Source organism: Capricornis sumatraensis, chromosome 11 (assembly GCF_032405125.1).
Source record: "Capricornis sumatraensis isolate serow.1 chromosome 11, serow.2, whole genome shotgun sequence".
Lineage (NCBI taxonomy): Eukaryota > Metazoa > Chordata > Mammalia > Artiodactyla > Bovidae > Capricornis > Capricornis sumatraensis.
Genome location: NC_091079.1, coordinates 22975515 through 22999383, shown reverse-complemented (window position 1 = coordinate 22999383; position 23869 = coordinate 22975515). Strand labels below are relative to the sequence as shown.

At 57.4% G+C, this 23869-nt stretch overlaps 2 protein-coding genes across 2 annotated transcripts in view; one reads left to right on the top strand and one right to left on the bottom strand.

Moving 5' to 3' along the window:
* The window catches only part of KCNK9 (potassium two pore domain channel subfamily K member 9), a 97589-nt gene extending 76245 nt beyond the window's left edge, over positions 1–21344 (bottom strand). Inside the window, exon 1 of the mRNA XM_068984076.1 lies at positions 21062–21344. Within this exon, the coding sequence (XP_068840177.1) occupies positions 21062–21344 (283 nt within the window). The remainder of the gene's footprint in view (positions 1–21061) is intronic.
* LOC138088284 (basic salivary proline-rich protein 1-like) lies at positions 21343–22485 on the top strand. Its single transcript, XM_068983407.1, has one exon. It carries the CDS (start codon positions 21343–21345, stop codon positions 22483–22485), a length of 1143 nt encoding a protein of 380 aa, XP_068839508.1.
* Positions 22486–23869: the final 1384 nt, after the last annotated feature.

Below are 23869 nucleotides of genomic sequence, written 5' to 3'. Positions count from 1 at the left end.
AAAGACTGAGGGTAGGAGAAGGGGGTGACAGAGGATGAGATGGTTGGATGGCATCACCAACTCAGTGGACGTGAGTTCAAGCAAATTCTGGGGGACACTGAAGGACAGAGAAGCCTGATGTGCTGCAGTCCATGGGGTCACAAAGAGTCCGACTGAGCGACTGAACAACGGACGACTAACCTGAGCAAAGGTGGGAGGCAGGAGGCACGGCCCACAGTGTAAAGGAGAAAGGATGCTGGCAGAGGGGGGTGGGGTCATGGGGGGAGGTCCACTTATCTCAGAAGTTTGGACTTGACCCAGAGGACTTCCCAGAGCCCCTGAGGGCTTGGGGGCTGGGACAGGGCTGCAGGCTTGTCCTGCGGGGGGTGGCGGGGGAAGCTCACCCCACATCACAGCGAATATTGGGTTGGCTGCTCCCTTTGCTGGAAGGTACTAAAGTTCCAGAGGCTTCCCTGGTGAGGCCAGTGGCAAGTCAATCCTACATCATGGGATGGGGCACTGACCACCTGCAGCGGACGCCTGGACCCAGCACCCTACTTAGAGGGGTCGGGCTGTGGACCAGTGCACAGAGCGCTGCTGCAGAGAATTTTTATTTAACTGACTGGCAGCTTGTGTGGCCCACAGTCAGAACTGCACTTGGGGCTCAGGAGAGCGAGCGACCTGGAAGAGAGGCGCAGCCCCAGGTGGATGATGGAAGGCCCCCTTCCTTCCTAGGCCTGCTCCTATGAAAGCTCCAACCCCAAGGGAACCAAACCAGGGCCTGCAGGCACCCTGGGATCTGCAGGAAAAGGGGCAGGGTCCTCAGAGCGAGCCAGGTGGCCAAGGGGCACGGGGAGTAACCCACTCTCACTGCAAGGGGGGCTGCCTGCCCCCACAGCTGCACTGCCCGCCACTTCTTGCAGACACCGGCTGTTCAGATTCGCAGGCTGTGGCTTTTCAAGGATCTGCTTGTCTGAAAGAGTTGGAGAATATTCTCGAACAATTAAATATAGCCCCCATGGAAGCTGTTCCATTTCCATGCCTATATTCATTCAACCAACACTCTCCAAAGGTCTGCCAGGTGCCAGACGCTGGTGGACAAACGTCTCAGTCTCTGCTGGGAAGGCTGGGGGCAGGGGAGGAAGTTGGGCGTTGGGGGAGCTGAGCATGATATGGGGAGATGGGGGCTGAGCCGGTGGGGGTCTGGAGCTACAGGATAATAGGGGGCTGACCAGTCGGAGAGGAGAGGTCTTCAGTGGTGAGGGGCTCCGGCTACATGGCACAGGGTGCCTGCGGAATGAAGCCAAGAGGCAGGCGAGCACTCAGACTCCAAGGGCCACTATGAGCAGTGCCTGGACGCCATAGGCAGCTGGGCGCCATCGACGGCTTCGGAGCAGCAGAGTGACTCGATCTGATCTGATGGCCTGTGGCCAGCTTGACGCACATCAGCACAGACCTTGAGCCATCTCAGAAATGCACGCGCTGGGACAAGGCCGAGTGGGTAACGTGGTCCCAGAGCACGGTTGCATAACGCCCCGTGGCCCCCCGCCAGCCCTTTAAAAACAAATGCTTAGGTCATTCCCAGAGGAAGCCAAGAATGAGAGAGGGCTCCTCCGTGTGCCCAGAAAGGACCGAAGCTGAGCTGGAAAACAAAACCTGAAGGAAAAAAACCAGAACATTTCTGATGGCTGGGTCTTCTGGCTGTGGGAGCAGGTGGGACTTCAGCCAGGGTGGGCATCGGGGCCTGGGGAAGGGGGCAGGACATGGTCCTGGCAGATGGCCAACGTCCACCCGATAGGCAGAAGCGAGGAACAGACACCAAGAGCACTGAACACCCCACCTTGTAAGGGTCACTGCTGGACCCAGGAGGAAGGGGTTAAGGAGATGAGGGCGCTGGCTCGCCAGCACTTGCCCTGCTGGTGGGTGGGAGCAGGTGTCTGGGGCACCAGGAGTGAGAAGGCGGCGGCCAGGGGCAGGAACACTCCCTCGGCCAGCGGCTCCCTCTGCTCACCGCCCTCCCCCCATCTCTGCCCCTCCCACCGCAGGAGGTGCTCCTCCGCTGACAGCATGCCCCATCTTCTCCTCCCATCCCTCGACGAGGGACCTATCTCTCAGGACACCCTGAGATGCCAAATAAAGCAGCCAGCGGCCTGTGTCTTCAGCAGCAGGTCGAGGGGTTTCCATCGCCAGCCACCAGGGACCTCAGAGCCAGCCTCGCCTGCGGGATCACTTCCCACTCGGGAGATACAGCCCAGGCAGGGAAGGGAAACCTGCCCAAGGGGCTGGAGCTGACCATGAGGCCCTGGGTCACACCCCAGGACATGTGTTAGCTGACCCTGGCCAAGGGCTCGGAGGCCATATGGGCAGAATCTGCAAGGCCCTGAAACAGGCTGTTGGGAGGCCCCTTTCACTCCAGGAGTCCAGGCTCCAAGCCCCTACGCCTCTCGGGAGGTGTGAAATGGGGCAGGCGGCCACACGCCCTTCTCCATCATCCTCCAAGGACTGGGCTAAGGGTGGCCACACATCACCCACCCCTGGCCCCTGAGAGAGAAGCAGCAGTTGCTGGGCCAGGCTTCCAGGAAAGTTTGTTCAAAGAGCAATCTCAGCTGGCATAGCCCATCCTGCTTCTTCCTGCCTGGGACACAGATGTGGTCAGCAGGAGTATAAGTGACAACTCAGAGAGATGAAGCAAGAAAATCAAAGGAGCCGGGACCCCAGATGACCCTGGACAGAGTCCCGCAGAGCTCAGCACCGTCACTCCCTGGACGCTCCACCCAGACACTCTCTGGGAACTCCACGTCCTCCGGTTACCTCCGGGTCAGCCACACCTCAGCAGAGCCCTCACTGATGGCCCTGATGCCAACACTGGACTCAGCGAGCCCTCAGTGAGGGCGTGACAGCAAATGCTTGTGCAATGTAGTGCCAAACACTCTACAACAGGAGCGCTAACACTTGCTGTCTTTTCTTTTTTGTTCTTTACCCTGGGAAACTCCAAGTCAACTTGATGTTCTATCATGACCATCCTGTACATGAATCACACACACACACACACACACACACACACACACACACACACACAGAGTCCATAGTCTTGGGCCTTTGTACCTTATTTCTGGGCATTTTGTTATAAGCCATATTAAAATCTTCCTAGAAGAAAAAGGGTAAAGTTAAGCTAAAAATATGAACAGACACACACACACATAGACATAGATATATATACACACATACACACACGCCCACATTTATATATATAACAAATGCTAATAAAAGAAAGCAGGCACAGAAATAATATCAGGAAAAAAAGAACCCAAGGCAAAAATACCAAACACAATTTTAAAAAGCTTGTTATATAAACGCAAGCTTATCTCCACACCCAGAAGAAATAACAAACATGAACCTTTATGCATCTAACCACATAGCTTCAAAATACATAAAACTAAAATGGACAGAAATACAAAAAGGTGGCAAACCACAGGTACAGCGACAAGGCACTGAAAGAGACACTAACATGTCTCCCTAATAACAACGATAATCAGATGACTATAAGGCAAGGACACAAGCAGAAATGTCTCTAAAGCCAAGCAGCTGAGGCAAGTTAGTGAGGTGACCTTATGTGATGATGACGGGGACTGTGGTGAACTGGATGGACAGAGCATACATTCCATGAAAGGCATAAAAATTAACAAAATAATGATAGTTTCAAAGAGTCTACATGCTGAATACAACATGTGTGCAGGTTGATTTAGGCCATAATCACTACTAGCAACTCTTGAAAGGTTTTTGAACAACATAACAAAGCTTGATTTAACAGACTTACAAAGAACTTCATGCACAACAAAGAGATGTGTTCTTTTCAAATATATATGAAACTGCCAAAAAGCGATCATTGAGCTACAAAGAAAATGTCTAGCAAATCTTAGAGTTCAGAAATTACGCTTCAGCAATGTGCCTGAGATAGTGAACACTCAGTAAATGTCTGGAATGAAATACCTAACCATTTTTTCAACTTGTGGGCTATTTTATTATTATTATTTTAATTACTATTACTGCTACTACTTCTACCATTATCCTCATTTTATAGATGAGAAAAACCCGAGGTCACAGTTAATAAATGACCAAGGAAGACTCATACCCAGGAGATCTGGCTCCAAAGCTCATGCTTGTAACCACTATGCTGACTTGATGTGTGCACAATATTAAAACACATACTGCAGATGATTCTTGGATTCAAGAAAAAGCTAATTTGCAAATTGTTTACGAATTAAGTGATAACGAGAGGCCTATGGGATGCAGCCAAAGAGGTAAGCAGAGGAACAGGCATAGCCTTTGATACGACTATTTAAGAAACACAAAGGCTAGTAACTGTCAGGGTGCGAAGGGAAGAAAATGAAAACTAAAGAATGCGAAATAACTGGTTAGCAAATACAAAAGCAAAAATCAATAAGACAGATAACCGAACCGTAATATAATAAAACCAAGAGCTCTTTTTTTTTTTTTTTTTGAAAGATCAATATATGTTGGCAACTACTTTAAAATATTTTCAAGCACCATGAGGGCCAAAGAAACCTTGTGAGCAGGCCAGAGCCTGCATGGGAGCCAAGTGTTTCACACTCTTCTACTCAGCAACCTGCCTCAGCCATCACCTGGAAGTGGGGCTGAGGGGCCAGACTGTGATGAGACGTCCACTTCTACTTTACGTTTTGCTCAATACTTGAAATTTTTCAGTATAAAAATTCTCAAATACAGGCTAAGGTAGGGGTTGAAATTATACCCACCCCCGAAACACAAACAATAAAACTTCAATAATTAATAACCTTATTTCACCTAAACCTTCACCCACTTCCCCTGCAATTCAGAAAATTTTGAAGCAAATCTCAGACACTTCATCTGATCACTAAATATTTCAGTATATATCTCTAAAAGATAACTCATTTATTAATATTATATATTGTTGTTCAGTCACTAAGCTGTGTCTGACTCTTTTGCAACCCCATGGACTGTAGCCCTCCAGGCTCCTCTGTCTGTGGAATTTCCCAGGCAAGAATACTGGAATGGGTTGCCATTTCCTTCTCCAGGGGATCTCCCTGACCCAGGGATCAAACCTGCATCTCCTGCATTGACAGGCGATTCTCTATCACTGAGCCACCTGGGAAGTTCCAGTATTACATATAACCATACTAAAATAATCACACCAACAACGTAACATTAATATGTATGTGCTTAATTACAGAAGTAACACACGCTACCTGTTTAAAAAAAAAATAGTTAAGAGAGAAGTTTAAAAGTTCAGTAGACCTCTTACACCTCAAAACATGCTGAAGGATCACCCACAAATGATTCTTGTACAAATGGGGACACTGAGGCTGAGACCAGGCCAAGGGTTTGCCTGTCATCCCCCAGCCAGTAAGATGCAGAGCACAGATTTGAGCTCAGAACTCTTGGTGACACACCCCAGGCTGGGTCCACTCTACCATGGCAGCCTTTTAACCCGACTTATAACCAGGTTCTGAAAATGACAGAATACTTAACACAGTAGGGCAACAAAACCTCCTTGGCCATAAGCATACATGCCATAAGATACATCACATCTTACATGCGACGGGGCAGAGAACTAACATCTGTGCAGGAAACTCTGTGTGGCAAGCCTGGGTAGGCACTTTCATTCCCATCTTCTCTTTCAAGGCTCCCGGCAGCCCTAGGCTACGGGCTGAATTTGTCATTGTTGTTCAGTTGCTCAGTCATGTCTGACTCTTTGCAACTCCGTGGACTGCGGCACACCAGGCTTCCCTGTCCCTTCACCATCCCCCGGAGTTTGCTTAGACTCATGTCCCTTGAGTTGTATCTCCCCAAATTCATATGTTGAAGTCCTAAGCCCCCATCTCAGAATGGGACCAAATTCGGAGATGGAGTCTTTAAAGCAGTGATTACCGTGGCGCTAGTGGTAAAGAACCCGCCTGACAACGTATAAGACATCAGAGATGCGGGTTCGATCCCTGGGTCAGGAAGATCCCCTGGAGGAGGGCAGGGCAACCCACTCCAGCATTCTTGCCTGGAGAATCCCATGGACAGAGGAGCCTGGTGGGCTACAGTCCAAAGTGTCGCAGAGTCAGACGTGACTGAAGTGACCTAGCACGCATGCCATGTTAACATGAGGTCCCCAGAGTGGCAGCGCGGTCCACCGTGACTGGTGTCTCTTTGGCTGTGGTGGGTCTTCATCGCTGCACGCAGGCTTCCTCTACTGCAGCGAGTGGGGGCTACTCTTCATTGCGACGCCTGCGCTTCTCATTGCGGCGGCTTCTCCCATTGCAGAGCCTTCTCCCATTGCAGAACACAGGCACGGACTTCAGTAACTGCAACACAAAGGCTCAGCAGCTGCAGCTCACAGGCTCTAGAGCACTTTCTTCGTAGTTATGGAGCACGGGCTTAGTTGCTTTGCCGCAACCGTGGGATCTTCCTGGATCAGGGATCAAACTGGTGTCCCTTGCACAGCAAGGCAGATTCTTCACCACTGAACCACCAGGGAAGCCCCTGGTGTCTTTATAAGAAGAGGAGATTAGGACACAGGCACCCACAGAGGTATGACCATGTGAAGACTGGGAGAAGATGGCCCTCTCTAAGCCCAGGAGAGAGCCTCCGAAGAAACCAATCATGTCAACACCTTGATCTCGGACTTCTGGTCTCCAAAATTGCAAAAAACCACAAAAAAAGTCTGTTGCTTAAGCTACTCAGTCTAGGGTGCTCTGCTATAGTGCAGCCTGAGCTTCACCAAGAGTAGAGGCACACAGGGCACGCCACCGATGAGAGAACAGCACTCGCCTTACAGCGCCGAAACGGGCAGCGCTTGAACCCACATGGGAGGCCAAAGCTACGTTCCCCCGCACCGCACCAGGCAGCTAGGCGTGCGAGTGAGCAGGGCTCAGCAAAGGAGAGGGCAGACACGGTCAGCCAGGAGGGTGAGCAGATGGCACCCCTGCCTTGGCCCCACCGTGGGCAGGCACACCTCCAGCCCTTCGGCTCTGGACTGTGTCACCCAACTTGCTTCCGACGGCAGGATGTGACCGAAATGACAGCACGGTAGCAGGGTCAGGGCATGAGACAGCTTACTTGCTTTCACAGCCCTCATGCCCCTCTGCCATTACCAAGAGGAAAGCACACAATGGCTTGGGACGGAGCTGCCCCATCAGCTCACAGACCAGCAGAGAGAAAAAGCTGCCCAGCAGAGCTCTCTGGGGCAGCCAAGCCCAGCTGACCCACAATCTGTGAGCGATAAAAAACAGTAGGTGTTTTAAACCTCTAGGTCTATGGGTGATTTGTTACATGCCACTACCTGACTGAGATAAAAGGTCAAAAGAAGCAGTGTATAAACAAACAGATACAAGCGCAGACTTTAAAGCCAGACTGCCTAGGTATCACTCCTGGCTTAGCTACTATTCTGCTGTGTGACCTTGGGCAAATTGCTTAACCTCTCTGATCTTCCGTATCATCCATAAAACGGAATACATGAAAATATCCATCTGATAGGGTTGTGGAGAGCATGAAATCCACTGAGATGGCGTCTGAAGAAAAAACTCGCTGAGTGATAGCTCTATTGTTGTGACTAGGGACTAGAGGTTAAGCTTGTCCTGGGGCGCTCTGATCAGTATGACTGAGACAAGAGATGAGAGGCCTTGTGTTTTCTTTTGTTTTAACGTCAATCCCACATCTGCCTTTCCCTACTAACTTAGTGAGGCACTGAGGTCCCTATCACTGGAGTATCAAGCAATGATCCACCCTCAAAGGGTAGGACCAGATGCAATAATCACTGAGGCAGGTAAACAGATCTGGGGTTCGAGTCCCAAACTCCATGTGTGACCTCGGGAAGCCACTTGACGTCTCTGGTCTCATGGTACAAAACTGTTACTTGGATGAAAGGTAGAAGTGGATGGGACTTTGCCTTGTAAACTAGTAACACCAAGACAAGCTATATCCACAGGGTCATCACAGAAATGTTACTCTAGGCATATTGATGGAGAAGCCCTCCACCTCTGAAGTTCTGTCTCTCACCGGCTTAGGGCGGGCAGGCATGCTGCCACCATCCATGCTATGGCCACAACCACGTGACTGATGGGTCACACACAGCTCTCTTCCCCGGTGGGGCTGCCTCCCAGCCCAGAGTTTCAGGGACCAAGTCAACTGGCTGTATCAGGCCATCATCAAGCAAAACCTCCTACCCTGGGAACCAGGCCAAAGCTCACTGGCTCCCTTCTCTCTGCCTGCTTCTGGGGTGTCTGGGAGATTGTGGGTTCTGGGTGTCAACTGAACCCACGGACCCCACTGGACCAGCTGGGTCCACAGCTGTGGACACCAGCTCTCCAACCCGACACGACCTGGTTCAGGCCACACAGAGATTACTCGTAAAATGTTCTGAAATATTACGAACATTAAAAAAAAAGTCTTCAATATTGCTGAGGGTTGCTGCAAGTGCAGCGAGACCAAAAGCCTTGCACCATATGCTTTTGTGATTACAGGACAACACACAACACTACCAGGTGCTTCTGCCCTCTACCCTAGGAATCCTGCCATGACAGCAAAGCCTTAAGCGGGAAAAATGACCCAGCAGAATCCACACACACACAAACACACACACACACACACACACACACACACACAGATGTTCAATAATTGCACAAAAGAAAAAAAAAGAGGAAAGACACAGATACATTTGTTGTTGTTCAGCTGCTAAGTCATGTCCGGCTTTTTGCGACCCCATGGACTGCAGCATGCCAGGCTTCCCTGTCCTTCATCATTTCCTTCAGTTTGGTCAAATTCATGTCCACTGAGTCAGTGATGCCATCCAATCATCTCATCGTCTGTCACCCCCTTCTCCTCTTGCCCTCCATCTTCCCCCATATACATTAAAACATATACATAGAAGTAATTAAATAGATGGTCATACATTCCTTTAGTGGATATGGAGCTAAGAAAATAGATTTTCTTTAAGACTGCAGAAACACAAAGTAACGTTTGATGTGTTTGATGTAAACTTAAAGAGAAAAGGACTCTAAAATGCCAGGCATATGCCATAGATACCATGGGAGAATATAAACACCTATCTCTACTCCTTCCTCACCTTCAGAACCCATTCAGTTTGAAAAGCAACATGCCATATCTTCCCAGACTCCCTTTCAGCTAGGGTTGGCCATGACACACATTCCTGGCTAATGCTGCTGCTGCTGCTGCTGCTGCTAAGTCACTTCAGTTGTGTCCGACTCTGTGCGACCCCACAGACAGCAGCCCACCAGGCTCCCCCTTCCCTGGGATTCTCCAGGCAAGAACACTGGAGTGGGTTGCCATTTCCTTCTCCAATACATGAAAGTGAAAAGTGAAAGTGAAGTCGCTCAGTCACGTCCGACTCTTTGCGACCCCATGGACTGCAGCCTGCCAGGCTCCTCCATCCATGAGATTTTCCAGGCAAGAGTATTGGAGTGGGGTGCCATCACCTTCTCCATCCTGGCTGAGATGTAGGTAAAAGTCCTTGGGTGGGCCATCCAGGAAATCTGTTTAGAAAGGAGCAGATTCAGTTGGCACACATCTTTGTCTTTTGTTCTCTTTTTCCCTGCCAGGAAAGGATGCTGGAGGTGATGCCGGAGGTGGAGCAGCCATCTTAGAGCCATGAGGCACCAGCCTAAGAACTAAAGCCAAGATAGCTGGCTGGGCAGAAAGACAGGAGTCTGGGTCTCTGAAGGCATCGTGGAGCTACCTGTCAGCCCGACTACCTGCCCCAGACTCCTTCATTGCTGTTTGGTCCAGTCACTGTAGCCTAGGTTCTCTGCTACAGGCAGCTGAACACAGTCTCTGAGAGATTCATCCTGATGAAATGACAGAAACAGTGGGCATACATTTGGGCAAAGAGAAAAGCGTGAACATGAAAAGCTAAAGCCATTCCCACATGCGACCACAGGACCATAGGAGAATGATGGGGAACGTCCCCCCTCTTTATAAAACCATCTTTTCACGGCTCACTACTTCTCCTTTCCAGCCATACGAGAGCTACTTTATGAACCAGCACACACTGGCATCCACTGAGCTCACTGGTGTTTGAATCCCTCTGGCCACTTGCTCCAAATAGATGCTAGACCAAATAGATGCCCCTCAGCACTTGGGGTGGGGTCAAAGAGGTCACTGTCTCCCCAAAAACGGTGCTCACACTGGGAAACCTCTCATGACAACTGGACTCAGTGGGAACATCCCCCGCAGCCTGGGTCAGGCCCTTTCCTGGGGCCCAGATGAGACCTGTGGTCGGAGCCCAGCCAGGCCAGCCCTGCATCGCCAGCAGTCACTTCCCACCAGAGTTCAAGAGACAAAAGGTCCCGACATTGCACACGTGAGGATCGAGGGGAACGGGGCTGCCTCCAGACTTACTGGGGCCTCGCGGCTAGGCTGGAGCAGAATCCATGCCCCCTACGACTTCTGCCTGGGGAGAGGGGAGGCCGAGTGTCCTCCTGTGGCTTTCTCCAACGCCTCTCCCCTCCTCCCCCTGAGTGACTCACACCAGGGGCACCTGAGCTGCCCTTCACACAGGACTGTGCCTGAGTCACCTCGCTCCAAAGACCCCCCCACGCACCCCAGGCGGTTGTGTGGCTTCCTCCGGAAGGAGGAAGGAGGAACCAGGCAGACGGAAGGAACCCACAGCCCAGGCACCCAAAACGCACGCGCACACGCCACATCACTCGGCCCCTCCCACCACGTTCTGTGGTGGCGGCTTTTTCTCCCCGTCCGCAGAAGTCAGCAGGACAGGGGACTGTGTGCGCACATTGGAGGTCACGTGGCAATGTCTAGAGACGTTTTTATCTGTCATTGCTGGGTGGGGGAGGGGAGCTGCTACCGGCAACTAGAGGATGGAGACCAGGGGTGCTGCTCAGTGTCCTAAAACGCACAGGACAGCCCCCACTGCAAAGACGTGGAAGCGAAAGTGAAGTGGCTCAGTTGGACTGTAGCCCACCAGGCGCCTCCGGCCATGGGATTTTCCAGGCAAGAATACTGGTGGGTTGCCATTCCCTTCTCCAGAGGATCTTTCCAACCCAGGGATCGAACCGGGGTCTCCTGCACTGCAGGAAGACGGTTTTACCGCCTGAGCCACCAGGGAAGTCGCGAAGAGGCATCCAGCCCCAAACGTCCGTGGTGGGAGGGGGGAACTGTGCCCCCGCCCAAGGTCACACGGGGACCAGAGCCGGGGCCCCGCGCACAGCCTGTGCTCTTCAGGGCATTTACAGCGGCATCCTCATCATGGGTCACGAGCAGTCACGGTCCCCTGCCCACAGAAGCAGGGACACTGCCAGTTGTCCCCAGGAAGTACCTAAAGGAACCCCCAAGAGCCAACAGGCAGATCCCCACTAAGCTCCGCTGCGCCAAAGACCACAGCACAAAGGTGTGGGGCAGGGGGAACAGCAAGGAGGCAGGCGTGCGTCCACAAATGACTCTGGGGGCCCGGGCTCCAGGGAACAGCCCCGCTCTCAGCCTGGACACCCCAGGGCTGCGGTGCCCATAGCAGCTGCCAGCGCCAGTCTCTGCCCCTCTCCCCCTGGCAGGCCTCACCCGCCCCTAAGACTCACTGCACCCCAGATGCCTGCCCCCTCGCACACCTCCAAGTGGCCAACGGGGACCAAACACACCACTGCACATGCTTCACACTCACGAACGTCTCGTCCCGGGCAGTCAGTCATCAAGCACCCGGTGAGCACATCCCCGGGGCTCAGGACACCGGGATAAGAGCCCTGACCCCAGCCCTCTAGCGTCTTTCGTGTGACGGGGCCTGCTGTCACCTCCCGACAGTGTCAGGGGACAGGTTCAAGGGTGGCCCCAGAGCCTTGTGAGCGCACAGGCCAGCTGGGCGGGGGGACCAGCACAGGCAGGGTCTCAGGTGGGAGCAGCCTGCCAGGGGTGTCCAGGGAGGGGTGGAGGGGGACGGCAGTGGAGAGGGGAGGCTGGAAGGGCAGGGAGGATGCCCCAGGGTGGAGGGCTGGATGCCATGACAATGCGGTGCAGAAGGCAAACACCTGTGCCCCTCGGCCCCGGGCAAAGGCCAGTGATGCTGTCCTCTAGGAGGCCTCTGGCCTCCTGCCCCACATGTCTGGCAGGCCGTAACAGCCCAAGGCTATTTTGCAGGTGGGTGTCTCTCCCCGCCAGGTGCCCAGCAGACTCACATGGGCCTGTCACTGGTGGTGGCCTTGGGGGCTGAGATCACACATTCAAGCTGTCGGAGCGAGGTGCTCCCCATCAGCGAGACAGGTCTCCAAACTGCCATCTTCCCTAAAACTGACAGCTGAGGTTTAAGAAGCTGGGCCTGTGTCCTGCACGCGTCCAGGGGCCCCAGGGCCCAGCCATGCAGGAAGAGGGCCCCTAAGCACTCACTTCAAAGGCCCCCCCAGCTCTCGGCACCGGGCGTGAATCTCATCCCAAGCAGGTGCCCTGAGGAGGGCCCCGGGGAGCCCAAGACCAGTGGGCGCCCAGCCCTGCCCTGGGCACTCAGGTGTCCACTGGGGAGGTTGCATCACACACACAGACCGGGATGCCCTGTGGGAGAAACGGTGGCCTGGCTCTGACCCAAGAGGTTGGGGGTGCAGGGGGGGGGTCAGTCGCAGTGGAATTTGGTGATGTGGGCTTCAGAAGGGCCACTGCGGCTGCAGGGTGGAGGAGGGTGGCCTCCCAGGAAGTCACATTTTCCCAAGAAGCCTGGGGTGAGAAGACCTATGGCCCAGGCTGGGACCCCATGACTCCAGAAGCCCCCAGCCTGGCCTCCCCCCACCACCATGGGAGCCTCCTTCTGCTGAAGGCCAGGTTTGCTATCTCCAGGGGTGTTCTCTAATGCAACGTGGACATGGGGCAGCAGCCACAAGGGCCAGGGCGACGGAAACCTGCAGGGGCGGGGCAGCCCCCAGAGGGTGGGCAGGGAGCCGGGCTGGGAGGCTGTGATGATGACGCTCCCAGCGTGGTTCCCTTCCTGTCCCAAAACAGTCTTGGAAATTTGGAGATGGTCCCAGGGCCCCTAAGCTGGTACGGCGCAGGGAGGTGGGAGGCACCTGCCAGCCTCCGTCATCACAGTCAGAGGCTGGGGCCGCGAGAGGAGGCCTCTCACCACACATTCTGGTGTGTTCTCTGATGCTCGAGACACACAGTCGCCAAGCTCTGCATCCCCATCTCATGGATGTGGAAGCAGGTTAAAGGGGTGTGCCCAGGATCGGGCTTCCAGGACAGGCAGACGTGAGCTGCCCTGCCGGAGGCTGGGGGACCCCGTGATCGGCCGGCCCCTCGAGTCTCTCTGCACTCAGGCTCTGGAGGCAGGCTGCACGGTGACCCACACCTCCGGATGGAAGACCGAGGCCAGAGGTCGGGCCTGGCCCTGGGCCCCTCTGCTCTCCACATGCCAGGCCCAGCAGGCCCCTTGCCACACCGAGCGCACCTGCACACCCACCAGCCCACCACAGCCCACAGCTCACCCACCTCTGGGTCTGGCCCCCTCCTTCACCACATTGCCACCACCCAGGGACCCTCCCAGCGCTGGGGACGCAACAAGGGTGAGGGCAGGTCACGACAAGCCCACCGCACGGGGCAGGCCCCACCTTTAAGCAGCTGTTCCCCGGCCAGGCCCCCTCCTCGCTCATGACCAAGACCCCAGGAAGGAGCATGACTGGGAAGGTGCCCGAGCCAATAGAGGGTCACCAGCTGGGGACGCTGGTATCCCCAGGCCTGGGGACGCTGGTATCCCCAGGCCTGGGGGCAGACATCTCACGGTGTCCTGACAAGCTGGGCCAGTGCATTCACGGAGCTCCTAAATTTTCTCATCTTCCCGCGCTGCAATTTCTTTCCATCAATCATCTCTATTTCTCTGTGTCCACAGCACATAATTGTTTTATGCTCTGAGATCAACATCAAGGTCTGGGTTCACCCCAGTTCAAGACAGTGACTACAGGAGAGTTCTCTTGGAGCAGACGACAGACGTTCGAGTGGGCCGAAGGCTCAGAACTTATCAGTGCAGGGAGGGGGCTGCCCAGAAAAGCTGGCATACTGAGCGGGAGCATTCACAGAAGTACAGTGCTAGACCCGGGGAGGTGATTCTCTGCCCTCGCTGCGTGATCAGACTTGACTTGGAGAGCACATGTGTGTGCCAAAACTGCTCAGGGGAGAGGGCCCAGCTTATGAAGGCACTATCGAAAGAAACGCAGGGGCCCTGCGACCAGCTCCAAAATCCCAAGACTGTTTCAGGACAGGAAGGGAACCAAGCTCTACTCAGCCCTTCCACCAGAGAACTGGTAAACCACAGGGTGGGTGCCTTCAGTTTGAAAGGGAGACCCTTCTACAAGCAGAGGTCCCAGAGTGAAGGCAGGCAGAAGGGAACTCTGAACATAATCCCTTAAGGAAGTGAATGCCAGACCCCCCCAGCCCCTGCCAATGGGTGGCAAGGAGGAGGATGGCCACCAGATGGAGGAGAAGACCCTCAACCAAGCTTCCATATCCCAGACCCCGCTGCCCATGGACTCCCTCAAGTGTCCACTGCCTCTGCTTCTGCAGCCCAGGGGCCTGGCTCCCTAATGCCAGCGCTCCACTCATCTCCTCCTGTGCTTTCCCCGGCCCTGTGGCACAGCTGGTGTGACTCAGAGCACAGGCCAGCTGCCTGGGGCTGGCTGCCTGTCCATCCTGGCTCCCTGTGCCCATCACACTCTGGACCACACCGCATACCTTCTGCTCTAGACCCACCGCACTCCGGGTGCTGAGTTCTGTCTCCTCTTCTGGCTCTGGACCCCCAAGTTCCAGTTTCTAAATGGAGACCTTCTGGTCCCTCAAATAACCACCATGGAGACTGGCCAGTCCTTTGAGAGAAGGCCAGCCCTCGACATGCAGACTGCTTTTCCCTGTGGAGGGAATAACCTCCACATTCATCGAGGCACACATACTTCATCACGTGAAGTGATGAGCTCCCTGTCACGAGAAGCATTCAAGAAAAGGCTGGCTGATGACAGAGGATTCAGGGGGCTGGCAATGTTCTGCCTTTTGAGCTCAGTCCTGGTTGCATGGCAGGGTTTGCTTACAGGGATCACTGAGCAATACATTTGTGATAGGTGTGCTTTTTCATACAAACATCTTAAAATTTTTCAAATTAAAAGTGACCAAGATCTGCCGATCATCTGGTGGGAAGATGAGGCTGAAACAACCTGAAGATTCCCTGCCATCGAGGCATTAACCCTAACTGAGCCTGCTGAGGTGCCATGCACCTCCTCCCTCACAGCAGCCCCCACCCCACTCTGCACATGGGAGGAACTAGGCAACATCCCAGTGACAGAGGGAAGCGTGAACCATGAACAGAGCTGAGTGAGTGCTCTGAGCAATGAGGAGTGAGTGAACAAGTAAGCGAATGACAGCACGGAGGAAAGGATGGATGTACACGTGGGTGTGTGGGGTGTGACACGTGGGTGCAGGGAGGATGTCGGGGATGGGCAGGGACAGGTGTGAACACAGGTGCATAGGGGCGGGCAGGTGCAGGTGTGAACACAGGTGCGTGGGAATGGGCGGGGACAGGTGTGAACACAGGTGTGAACACAGGTGTGGGAATGGGCAGGGGCAGGTGTGAACACAGGTGTGAACACAGGTGCGTGGGAATGGGCAGGGATGGGTGTGAACACAGGTGCATGGGACAGGCAGGGACAGCTGTGAACACAGGTGCATGGGGAGGGGCAGGTGCAGGTGTGAACACAGGTGCATGGGGACGGGCAGGTGCAGGTGTGAACACAGGTGCATGGGGACGGGCAGGTGCAGGTGTGAACACAGGTGCATGGGGAAGGGCAGGGACAGGTGTGAACACAGGTGCATGGGGACGGGCAGGTGCAGGTGTGAACACAGGTGCGTGGGGATGGGCAGGTGCAAGTGTGAACACAGGTCCATGGGGATGGGCAGGTGCAAGTGTGAACACAGGTGCGTGGGGATGGGCAGGGCAGGTGTGAACACAGGTGCATGGGGATGGGCAGGGCAGGTGTGAACACAGGTGCATGGGGATGGGCGGGGCAGGTGTGAATACAGCTGCAGTGAGGTCTTGGCAAGGAAGGGGATGGGCGGGGCAGGTGTGAACACAGCTGCAGTGAGGTCTTGGCGAGGGAGGGCATGGGGTGGGCAGGCGGAGATGTGGACGCAGGTCCACAGGGGAGGAGATGCACATGGAAGCTTGGGTCACCTCCTGCCCCCACTTCCCAGGCTTAAAGTGAAAGTCCAGGCTGATGAAGACAACAGGTGTCCACACACGGGGTCTCACACTGTACCTGCCATCTCGAAGCCCTCAGTGTGGTGGTGTCTCTTTCACCTCAGGAGAGCCATCTCTCAGGTTGCCCCGAGTCAGGGAACCCAGCCCTCCGCCTCCCCCAGGACATGTTCAGACAGGCTGCGTTTGCTGAAGGGCCAGGGCCACACGGCACAAGGCCAGGTCCAGGCAGGCCTGGGAGGCGGAGCTCAGCATGGCCTGTCATGCGGCTGCACCCAGCCCGCTGCCACACAGAAGGTCACAAGGAGACCCCAGCCCTCCTCTCCAGCCCGCCGTGTGTGGGTGGCCAAGCCTCCACCTGAGTCTGGCTGAGCAGGATTGCTGGAGGCAAAAGGAGAAGCAGAAAGACACAGATGGAAGATTCCACAGGCCCGTCCCTGGCTCCTGGTGGAATCTGTGCTTGGAGCTGGCAGTGAGGGGATCCCGACTAGGAGTTCTGGGCCCTCTGCCCCAGTGCACACTGCCTCCTCTGGGCCTCAGTTTGCTCATCTGTAAAGTGGGGTGATGCTCCCTCCTGCCTCAGGGGTGACATGTGTGGAAGCAGTGTACTCAGGGGTCCTGCTCCCATCCAATGTCCTCCTGGAGGTGCCCATTCCGTGTGAGGCTCTGCACGGGCCCCGGGGTGCCAGGAAAGATGCACTTCCCCCGGGGGCAGGATAAATGGCATCAACAACGCTGGAGCTGGAGGAGGCGCTGACGGCAGCAGCAGTGAGGGGTGGACGGGAAGCCAAGCGTCCTGGAGGACGAAGGCCAGTGGGGACTCTCACCAACCCAGGTTGCCTGCTGGAGGCGCGGGAAGGGTTAACTGAGTTCAGCTGTCCCTGCGCTCCCTGCTGGATGGTACCCAACTGTGTGGGCTTCCAGCCCCGCTCCTGCCTCAAGGCCAGACCTTATCTTATCATCTTAGACGGTCCCAGAGCCTCAGAGGCAACACAGGCCAGGCAGGCGCAGCGCAGCGAGGCTGTGAACCATGGATAGAACACGGCACCAGGAGCACCAGAGGATGACGCGGGAAACACTTCCCACTTGGCGAGAACTCTGTTCAAGGTCTTGTGTATGAGCGAGGAAAGGGAATGTCCCACTACATTCTCAGGGGACATCGAGCAGGGACAGTGTCCCACTCCCCACCAGAGACCTGCTCCCTGAGCCGATCACCTTGGTTCCTGCAGCAGCCACCCAGCCTTTAGCTAGGGGGACCCACCCCATGTCAGTCTCCCCTCCTCCAAACAGCAGCAAAAACATAAACGCACGTCCTCCACTCCCTCCTTCCCCTGAGAGGACCAGTTTTTAAATCGCCCTCTTAGATCTTCCAAATGAGATCAGAATTCTAAGCACAGTTTCTTCCTTAAGGATCCCGAAGGTGGTAACAGCTTAGAACACAGAGGTGAAGAGTCTGAAGAGAAGTGTCGAGATTCCCGCTGCCGTCAGGTGTAGTAACTGAGTATGGGACATAATTTTGGCCTCAAGCGCCTCCGTAGGAAAAGCACAAGTTTGTTGGGGCTCCTTCCCCACCCGGCCCTTAGCCCCAGCGGAGCAACTCAGCCCAGGCACTCTACAGCCCTGCCAGGCCGAGTCCCACCACTCCTCCCGACAGCCCAGGAAGTGTGGTGGGAGGGCATCCAACCCTCCTGCGAACCAGACAGGCATGACAGGGTGTGCAGAAGGATTTTCATCTTGATGTGATGGAGAGTTCCAAAGGCCTAGGGCTTGCCAAATTTAGAACCAACAACCACATGATCTACTGGGCAGTAGCTACAAGTGGCACAGACCTCAGAAGCAGCGAGCGGGGACAGACAGCACCCAGGCCCGGATCAACGACGGAAGTGAGTCTGCCCTCTCAAAGCCAGTGTGACCTGTGCTCGTCCCTCCTTGGGACAAAGCTGGCTGAGTCTGGGCCTCCCGGGATAGCAGGGGCTGTGGTCGGCGTGAGAGCCCAGCAAAGCCTCTTATGAAGACGGCGGTCACGGATCCAAGGCAAAGTGGTCATCATACGTGTTCTTAAAATCCATTTCACCGAGGGCGCTAGTAAGTGCATCCATCCAGGAAGCAGGGTTCACTAGCGGTGCGGGTGGTGCCTGCCCCACCTCGGAGGCTGGAACTAGAAGTTGGAGCACACAGGCTCAAGAAACCGCTCAAGGTGAGACGAAAAAGAACCCTGCGAGGACGCACCTGACTCGTCAACATCACCATCCGATAGGAGATGGCTCCTCAGAGGGCCTGGCTTGGGGCTGGGTTTTGTTCTAGGCCTAGGAGAACCTTAATTTACATTTATATTAAAAAAAGAAAACAAACAGAATTAACTAGAAAGGTGCTTGGTTTCCTGCAAATGCAAGCTCTTCAGAACTAAACAGCTTCTTAGGGGAGAATCTGAGGCTGATGTCAAAATTCCTGGATTCTCACCTACTAATGCAGACAGCACTGTACCAGGTGGCTGCAGGCATGAGGGAGCCCACTGGCTCTTCAGAGTCACCCCAGTAGGTGTTCCCAAGTCACAGCCCTCCTACAGGTGGGGGTAACTGAGGCTGGGAGTCAGGAACCAGCCCACCCCACACACGTCATGGTCTTCCAGGTCGGACCGGCCTCAGGTTCCAAGCCTGGTCAGTGGGCTCCAGCCTCAGCATCTTTCCACAGCAGGGAAGCGCTGGTAGGATAGTCTTGATTTCCTAACCTTACACATGTACTCCAACCTTCCTTTCTGGAAAATCAGTTGGAAATTCAACAAAAGAACTGAGAAAACGTCACCCAGTCATCAGCGGCCCCTTCTCCTGTGCTGACTGGAATCCCGCCTGCACCTCTGGCTAAGATCCACTCGGCCACCCTGTCTCGACTCTTTCTTTTTGGAGCCCTAACTGTTAGAAGCACATGTCCAGAACCACCAATCAGAATCGATCAGTGCAATCGACAAGAACCTGATCAGGTAAATGGACCATCTCTGGGTTTGATTTGTAACTCCAACCACCATCTCGCCAATGCTGCAATTCAATTCTCAGGACCAGCCCAAGCGAGGTATCCTGGGCTCATGTCACTCCTGGAAGCCGGCATGCTCGCAGGTTTTATGTTTTGAGTCTACATCACTCAAGGCCCTTCCGGGAATGATGAGTTCTTCCCCTCCCCCAGGGGCGGTCGGTTGTGGGGGGGGGGGCACATTCCCACAAGCAGGCCCCTGCCCCACAAGACTGCCATCCTGCACATGTGTGTCTTGGCCACAGCTCACGCTGAAAGTTTAAAGACAGAAACGCTGGCTGGCTGGCCCTTTCGGGAGCTGGAAGCACAGGGTGGGAAAGGGAGGACTTTTCTGTGTTTTGGCCACAGGGCCAAGGGCGTGTGGCAAGAGGGAGCAAAGCTGGTTCTGCTGACAACAGAAGGACGATTTCCTTCTGAAAACATAGAAACCTACACCAATGAATTAAACATTTCAAACAAGATGACTCTCTACAAAGTCTTTTCAACCAAGAAGGAAAGACAAGCCGTCCTGTGCTGGCGCTTCCTGTTGCATATGGCACTGAGAAATACTGTTTTTGCAGCATGCAGAGCTTTCCAGAGAAAGGAAAATATCAAGGGAAGGAAAAATCAGAGAAAGAGGTCCAGCGAAGTCAGGCAGGAGGGATGATGAGAGGCTGGGGGGAGAGGAGGCCTTTGCTCAGGGCGCTGGGGCACAAATAAGTGGAGGGGGGCAAAAGAGTGATGCCCGTGAGCCAACGCAGTGGCCCTGACAGGTCCAAGGGGGTGGCCATGGAGGGGCTGGAAGCCGTGCTGGGACAAGTTGCAAACCAGAGACACCACCCTACCTCCTGCCTCCATGGGGAGGGGTCCCCACCTCCACTGGGCTACAGGGATCTGCTCCTTCCCCCACCTCTCAAAGTGTGATAGACACAGTTCTCTAAACCCCTAGGCCTCGGTGGGGGTCCTGCCCTAGGAACCCCCCAGAGACTGCTTGGTGGGCAATGCCTTTGGGCTCAGGACCCACAGGATGTACCAACTGGACTCTCTCCCTGAACCGGGCCAGAACTTCCCCAGCTTCTCAGCAGTAAGCACACTTGCCTCACCCACCCTCACAGCCCCGGGGTGGACTGGTCCTGTCCCCACCCCACCCCAGCCCCCGCCCTCCTAGAGCCTTTCAGCGGGCTGTCACGGCCCCCTAGTCTCCCCCCACCCCACCCCCGCCCCCCACATCACCAAACAGCAAACTCTCTCCTGCCAGGGGCCTGGCACACCCGGGCTCCAGCCCTGGAAGAAGAGGAGCCAGGAGGGAGGAAAGCTGAGATGTGGGTTCGGAGAAGGCTGGCGAGGGTCAGCGCCTCCCACGCTCCAAGAGCAGTGCCCGGGCCATCTGAGTCGGTCTCCGCGCCGCGGGTGCCAAGCCAGCCCTCTCCAACTCCGGGAGAGGTAGTAAGTGTAAGGCTTGGAGCCCCGCGCAGCCCAGCCCGCGCCGGGGCGGTGGGTGGGTGGGTGTCTGCTAGGGGATTATTCTTAGCGCTCCACTCTCTTCGCAAAAGTGGCGCCTCCGCCCTCTAGGCTCGGCACGCTCGCTCCGGGCTCGCACGCCTGGTCCAGACACCAGCGCGGAGGAGAGCCCCGGGTGGGGTCCGCGAGGGGTGAGGCCGGCGAGGAGGCGCAGGAGAGGCGGGGGGCTCCCGGATAGGAGGGGGCGCTGCGGGAAGGGCCCCCCCTCGCGCCGGCGACAGGCGGCGTTTAACCCTCGGCGCCCCGCACCCAGCCCTGCGCTGCGCGCTCAGCCGCCTCCCCGGACTCCTCCCGGGACGCGGGGAGCCGGGCGGCGGCGCGCCCAGCTCTTACCTATGGTGGTGATGACCGTGATGGCAAAGTAGAAGGAACCGGCGAATTTCCACTGGACGCCGGCGCGGTGTGGCTCCGACTGCAGGATCACCAGCTCCAGCTGCCGGTAGTCCTCGCTGCTGATGTTGTACTTGCCCTTGATCCGGATCTCCTCGGCTTTGAGTTTCTCCTCCTCGCGCATCTCGTGGTCCGACTCGAGGGCGTCGAAGACGGCGGCGCCCACCAGCAGGTAGGTGAAGGTGCAGACGATGAGGGACAGAGTCCGCACGTTCTGCCTCTTCATGGCCGCCAGCAAGGAGCCGGCGCGGGGGGCATGTCCCGCAGGCTCGCAGCCGCGCGCGTCCCACTGCAGCGCCCGGCGGCCGCCGCCGCCGCCTCCTCCGCCGCCGCCGCCGCCTCCAAGTTGTAAGCGGCGGCGGCAGCAGCAGCAGCAGCAGCAGCAGCAGCAGCGGGGAGGCGGGGGGCGGGGAGGCTGGGGGGGCCCCCCTCCGCCGGGGCCGCCACAGCCGCTGCCACCGCGAGGCGGTTGGCGGGGCAGGGGCGGCGCGGGCCCGGGCTCCGGCGAGAAGGCAGACAGGCACAGGAGGCTGCTGGAGCGCCGGGGCCAGGAGTCCGGGAGCCCCGACACCCTGCGCCAGACCCGGCCAAAACAGCCCGCCCCACTGCGCAGGGCCATGCACGGCGGCCCCGCTGGGCACCGCGAGGGCCTCGCTGCCCTCCGCACCCCGCCCCCCGCTCCCGCCGGAAAAGCAGGGGCGGGAGCGGGAGCCGGAGCGCGGCCGCCGGGGCCCGCGCCCCTTCGGGTCCGGCTCCGGGGAGGCGGCGCCCAGCTAGGAGCCCGCAGGTTTGCGCGCGCCCCGCGGGACCTCCTTCCCCCTTTAGCCCTCCGCGCCCCCCTTCGAAGGGGGGTGAAAAAGTTTGCGAAGTGGCTGCGTCTCCAGAGTCCCCAGCGATTCGGGAAGGGGCCGAGCAGGTGCAGCGGGCGGGGCGGCCCGCTGCCCGGAGGTCCGAGCGCCCTGCGTCCACCCGAGCGCCCCGGGATGCGGCGGGGTCCCCGCCAGGCGTCGGCCGCTCCGCGAAGTTTGCTGGGCTCAGCCCCCGAGGCGCGGGAGCGGGGCGCGGCCCCCGGGCGGCAGGGCCCGCGGCGGAGCTGCCTCGGGGGCGGCCGGGGGACGGCGCGGCGGCGGTCGGCCAGTCCGCTCCTCCGGGGGCGGCGGGCGCGGCGGCGGCGGCGGCGGGAGGGGTCCCGCGGGCCTCGCGGAGATGCGGGGTGGGCTCGGGCGCATGAGCCGCGCCGGGGTCGGGGCCCTCCGGCGTCCGGGGAGGCGGCCGCAGCGCTGGTCTGCCTGGAGCGCTGCGTGCGTGCGCGCCGGAGGGAGCCCGAGTGTGTGTGCGTGTGTCTGTGCGTATGTGTGCCCGTGTGAGTGAGTGTGTGTATGCGCGCGCGGGCGCGCGTGTGTGTGTATGTGTGTGTGTGTGTGTGTGTGCGCGCGCGCGCGCGTGGCAGCCCGGCTCCGGCGGGAGGGCCACGGGGGGCGGGGGCCGGGCTACGCTGAGGCCCGGCCTCCCTCCCTCCTTCCACCCTCCCGCAGCCTCCTGGGTGCGCCACCTCCCGCCTGGTCCCCAGCCAGCTGGCGAGGCAGCCGCGGCGGCGGCTCCCGCTGCAGACCGAGCGCGGCGCAGGGCGCACGCGGAGGGGGCCAGGGAGGGGCGCCCGGTGGCACCGGGGAGGGGGCGGAGGCGGGCGGAGGGCCGGGTGTCGCCCGAGTAGGGGTGGGGGCGGAGCGCCGGCAGGTTTCGGCGGGGGGATGGGAGGATAAATGAGGCCGCTCCGGCGGCTCGAGTCCAGCTCCCCGAGAGGCGGAGAGTTTGAGAGACCCGGGCTCGGACGCAGAGACGGCATGCAGCCGGAGAAGGCAGACAGGCAGCTTAAGGGAGAGGAGAAATCCGGCTGAGAGTGGGCGCACGAGGGGCGGGTCCGCGGGCGCCCGAGGGGAGCGCGCCGCCGCTCGCGGCTTCCCCGGGGGTCAGCCACCTGGCCGCGGGAGTGTGTCACGGGTCTAGATGCACCTCCTCTTGGCGCGCTGGGATCCCGAGGGCCGCGTCGGACCCGGAGGGCGCCGCCGGCCGGTCGGCCCAGCCCCGGCCGGGGAGCGCTGATGATGGCAGGAGCCGCGGCTCCAGGGATGGGGCCGCTGGGGAGGACGCCGCGCTCCCCTGTCCGCTTCCTGTTGCTTTTCCGAGAAACACTCCTTAGTTCCCCGAGGATGGGCGCGCGGTGCCCCCGGAACTCAACCCTGACCCTCCCCGCGACTCTCCGCCCCTCGTGACGGCGCCTCTCCCGGCCGGCCTGGGCACAGCTGCTCGCTGAGCCCAGAGAGGAACCCTCGCTCGCCTCGACTCGCCTGGTTCAGCCCCCTTTGCCCTCTTTCCCACCCCCGTCTTCCCTCAGGTCGTCGAGGGAGTTTTCCTCTACCACCAGCCCCTTTAATAGCCTTTTGAGCAATGAAGCCGGAAGGGGCAAGCGGGAGTCGCAGAGACCCCTGGGCGCCCCATCCCTTGGACCTCGGCCAAGAAAGGGGAGACTTGGGGGAAGGGGCGCCTCCCCTGGGCGGCGGGCTAAAAAAACGCGGCAGAAGCTAGCCATGGACTCTAGGCCAGGGAATTAAACTCAACCCTCGCTCATCTCGCTCCAGGAGCCTAGATCCCCGCAGATCATCCCCTCGGGCCGTGCTGGGCTCCCTGTCCACAGGACTCAGGGTCGGGAGAGTCTGGGGACCCACGGAGGCTCCCCGGTTTGAATGCTGT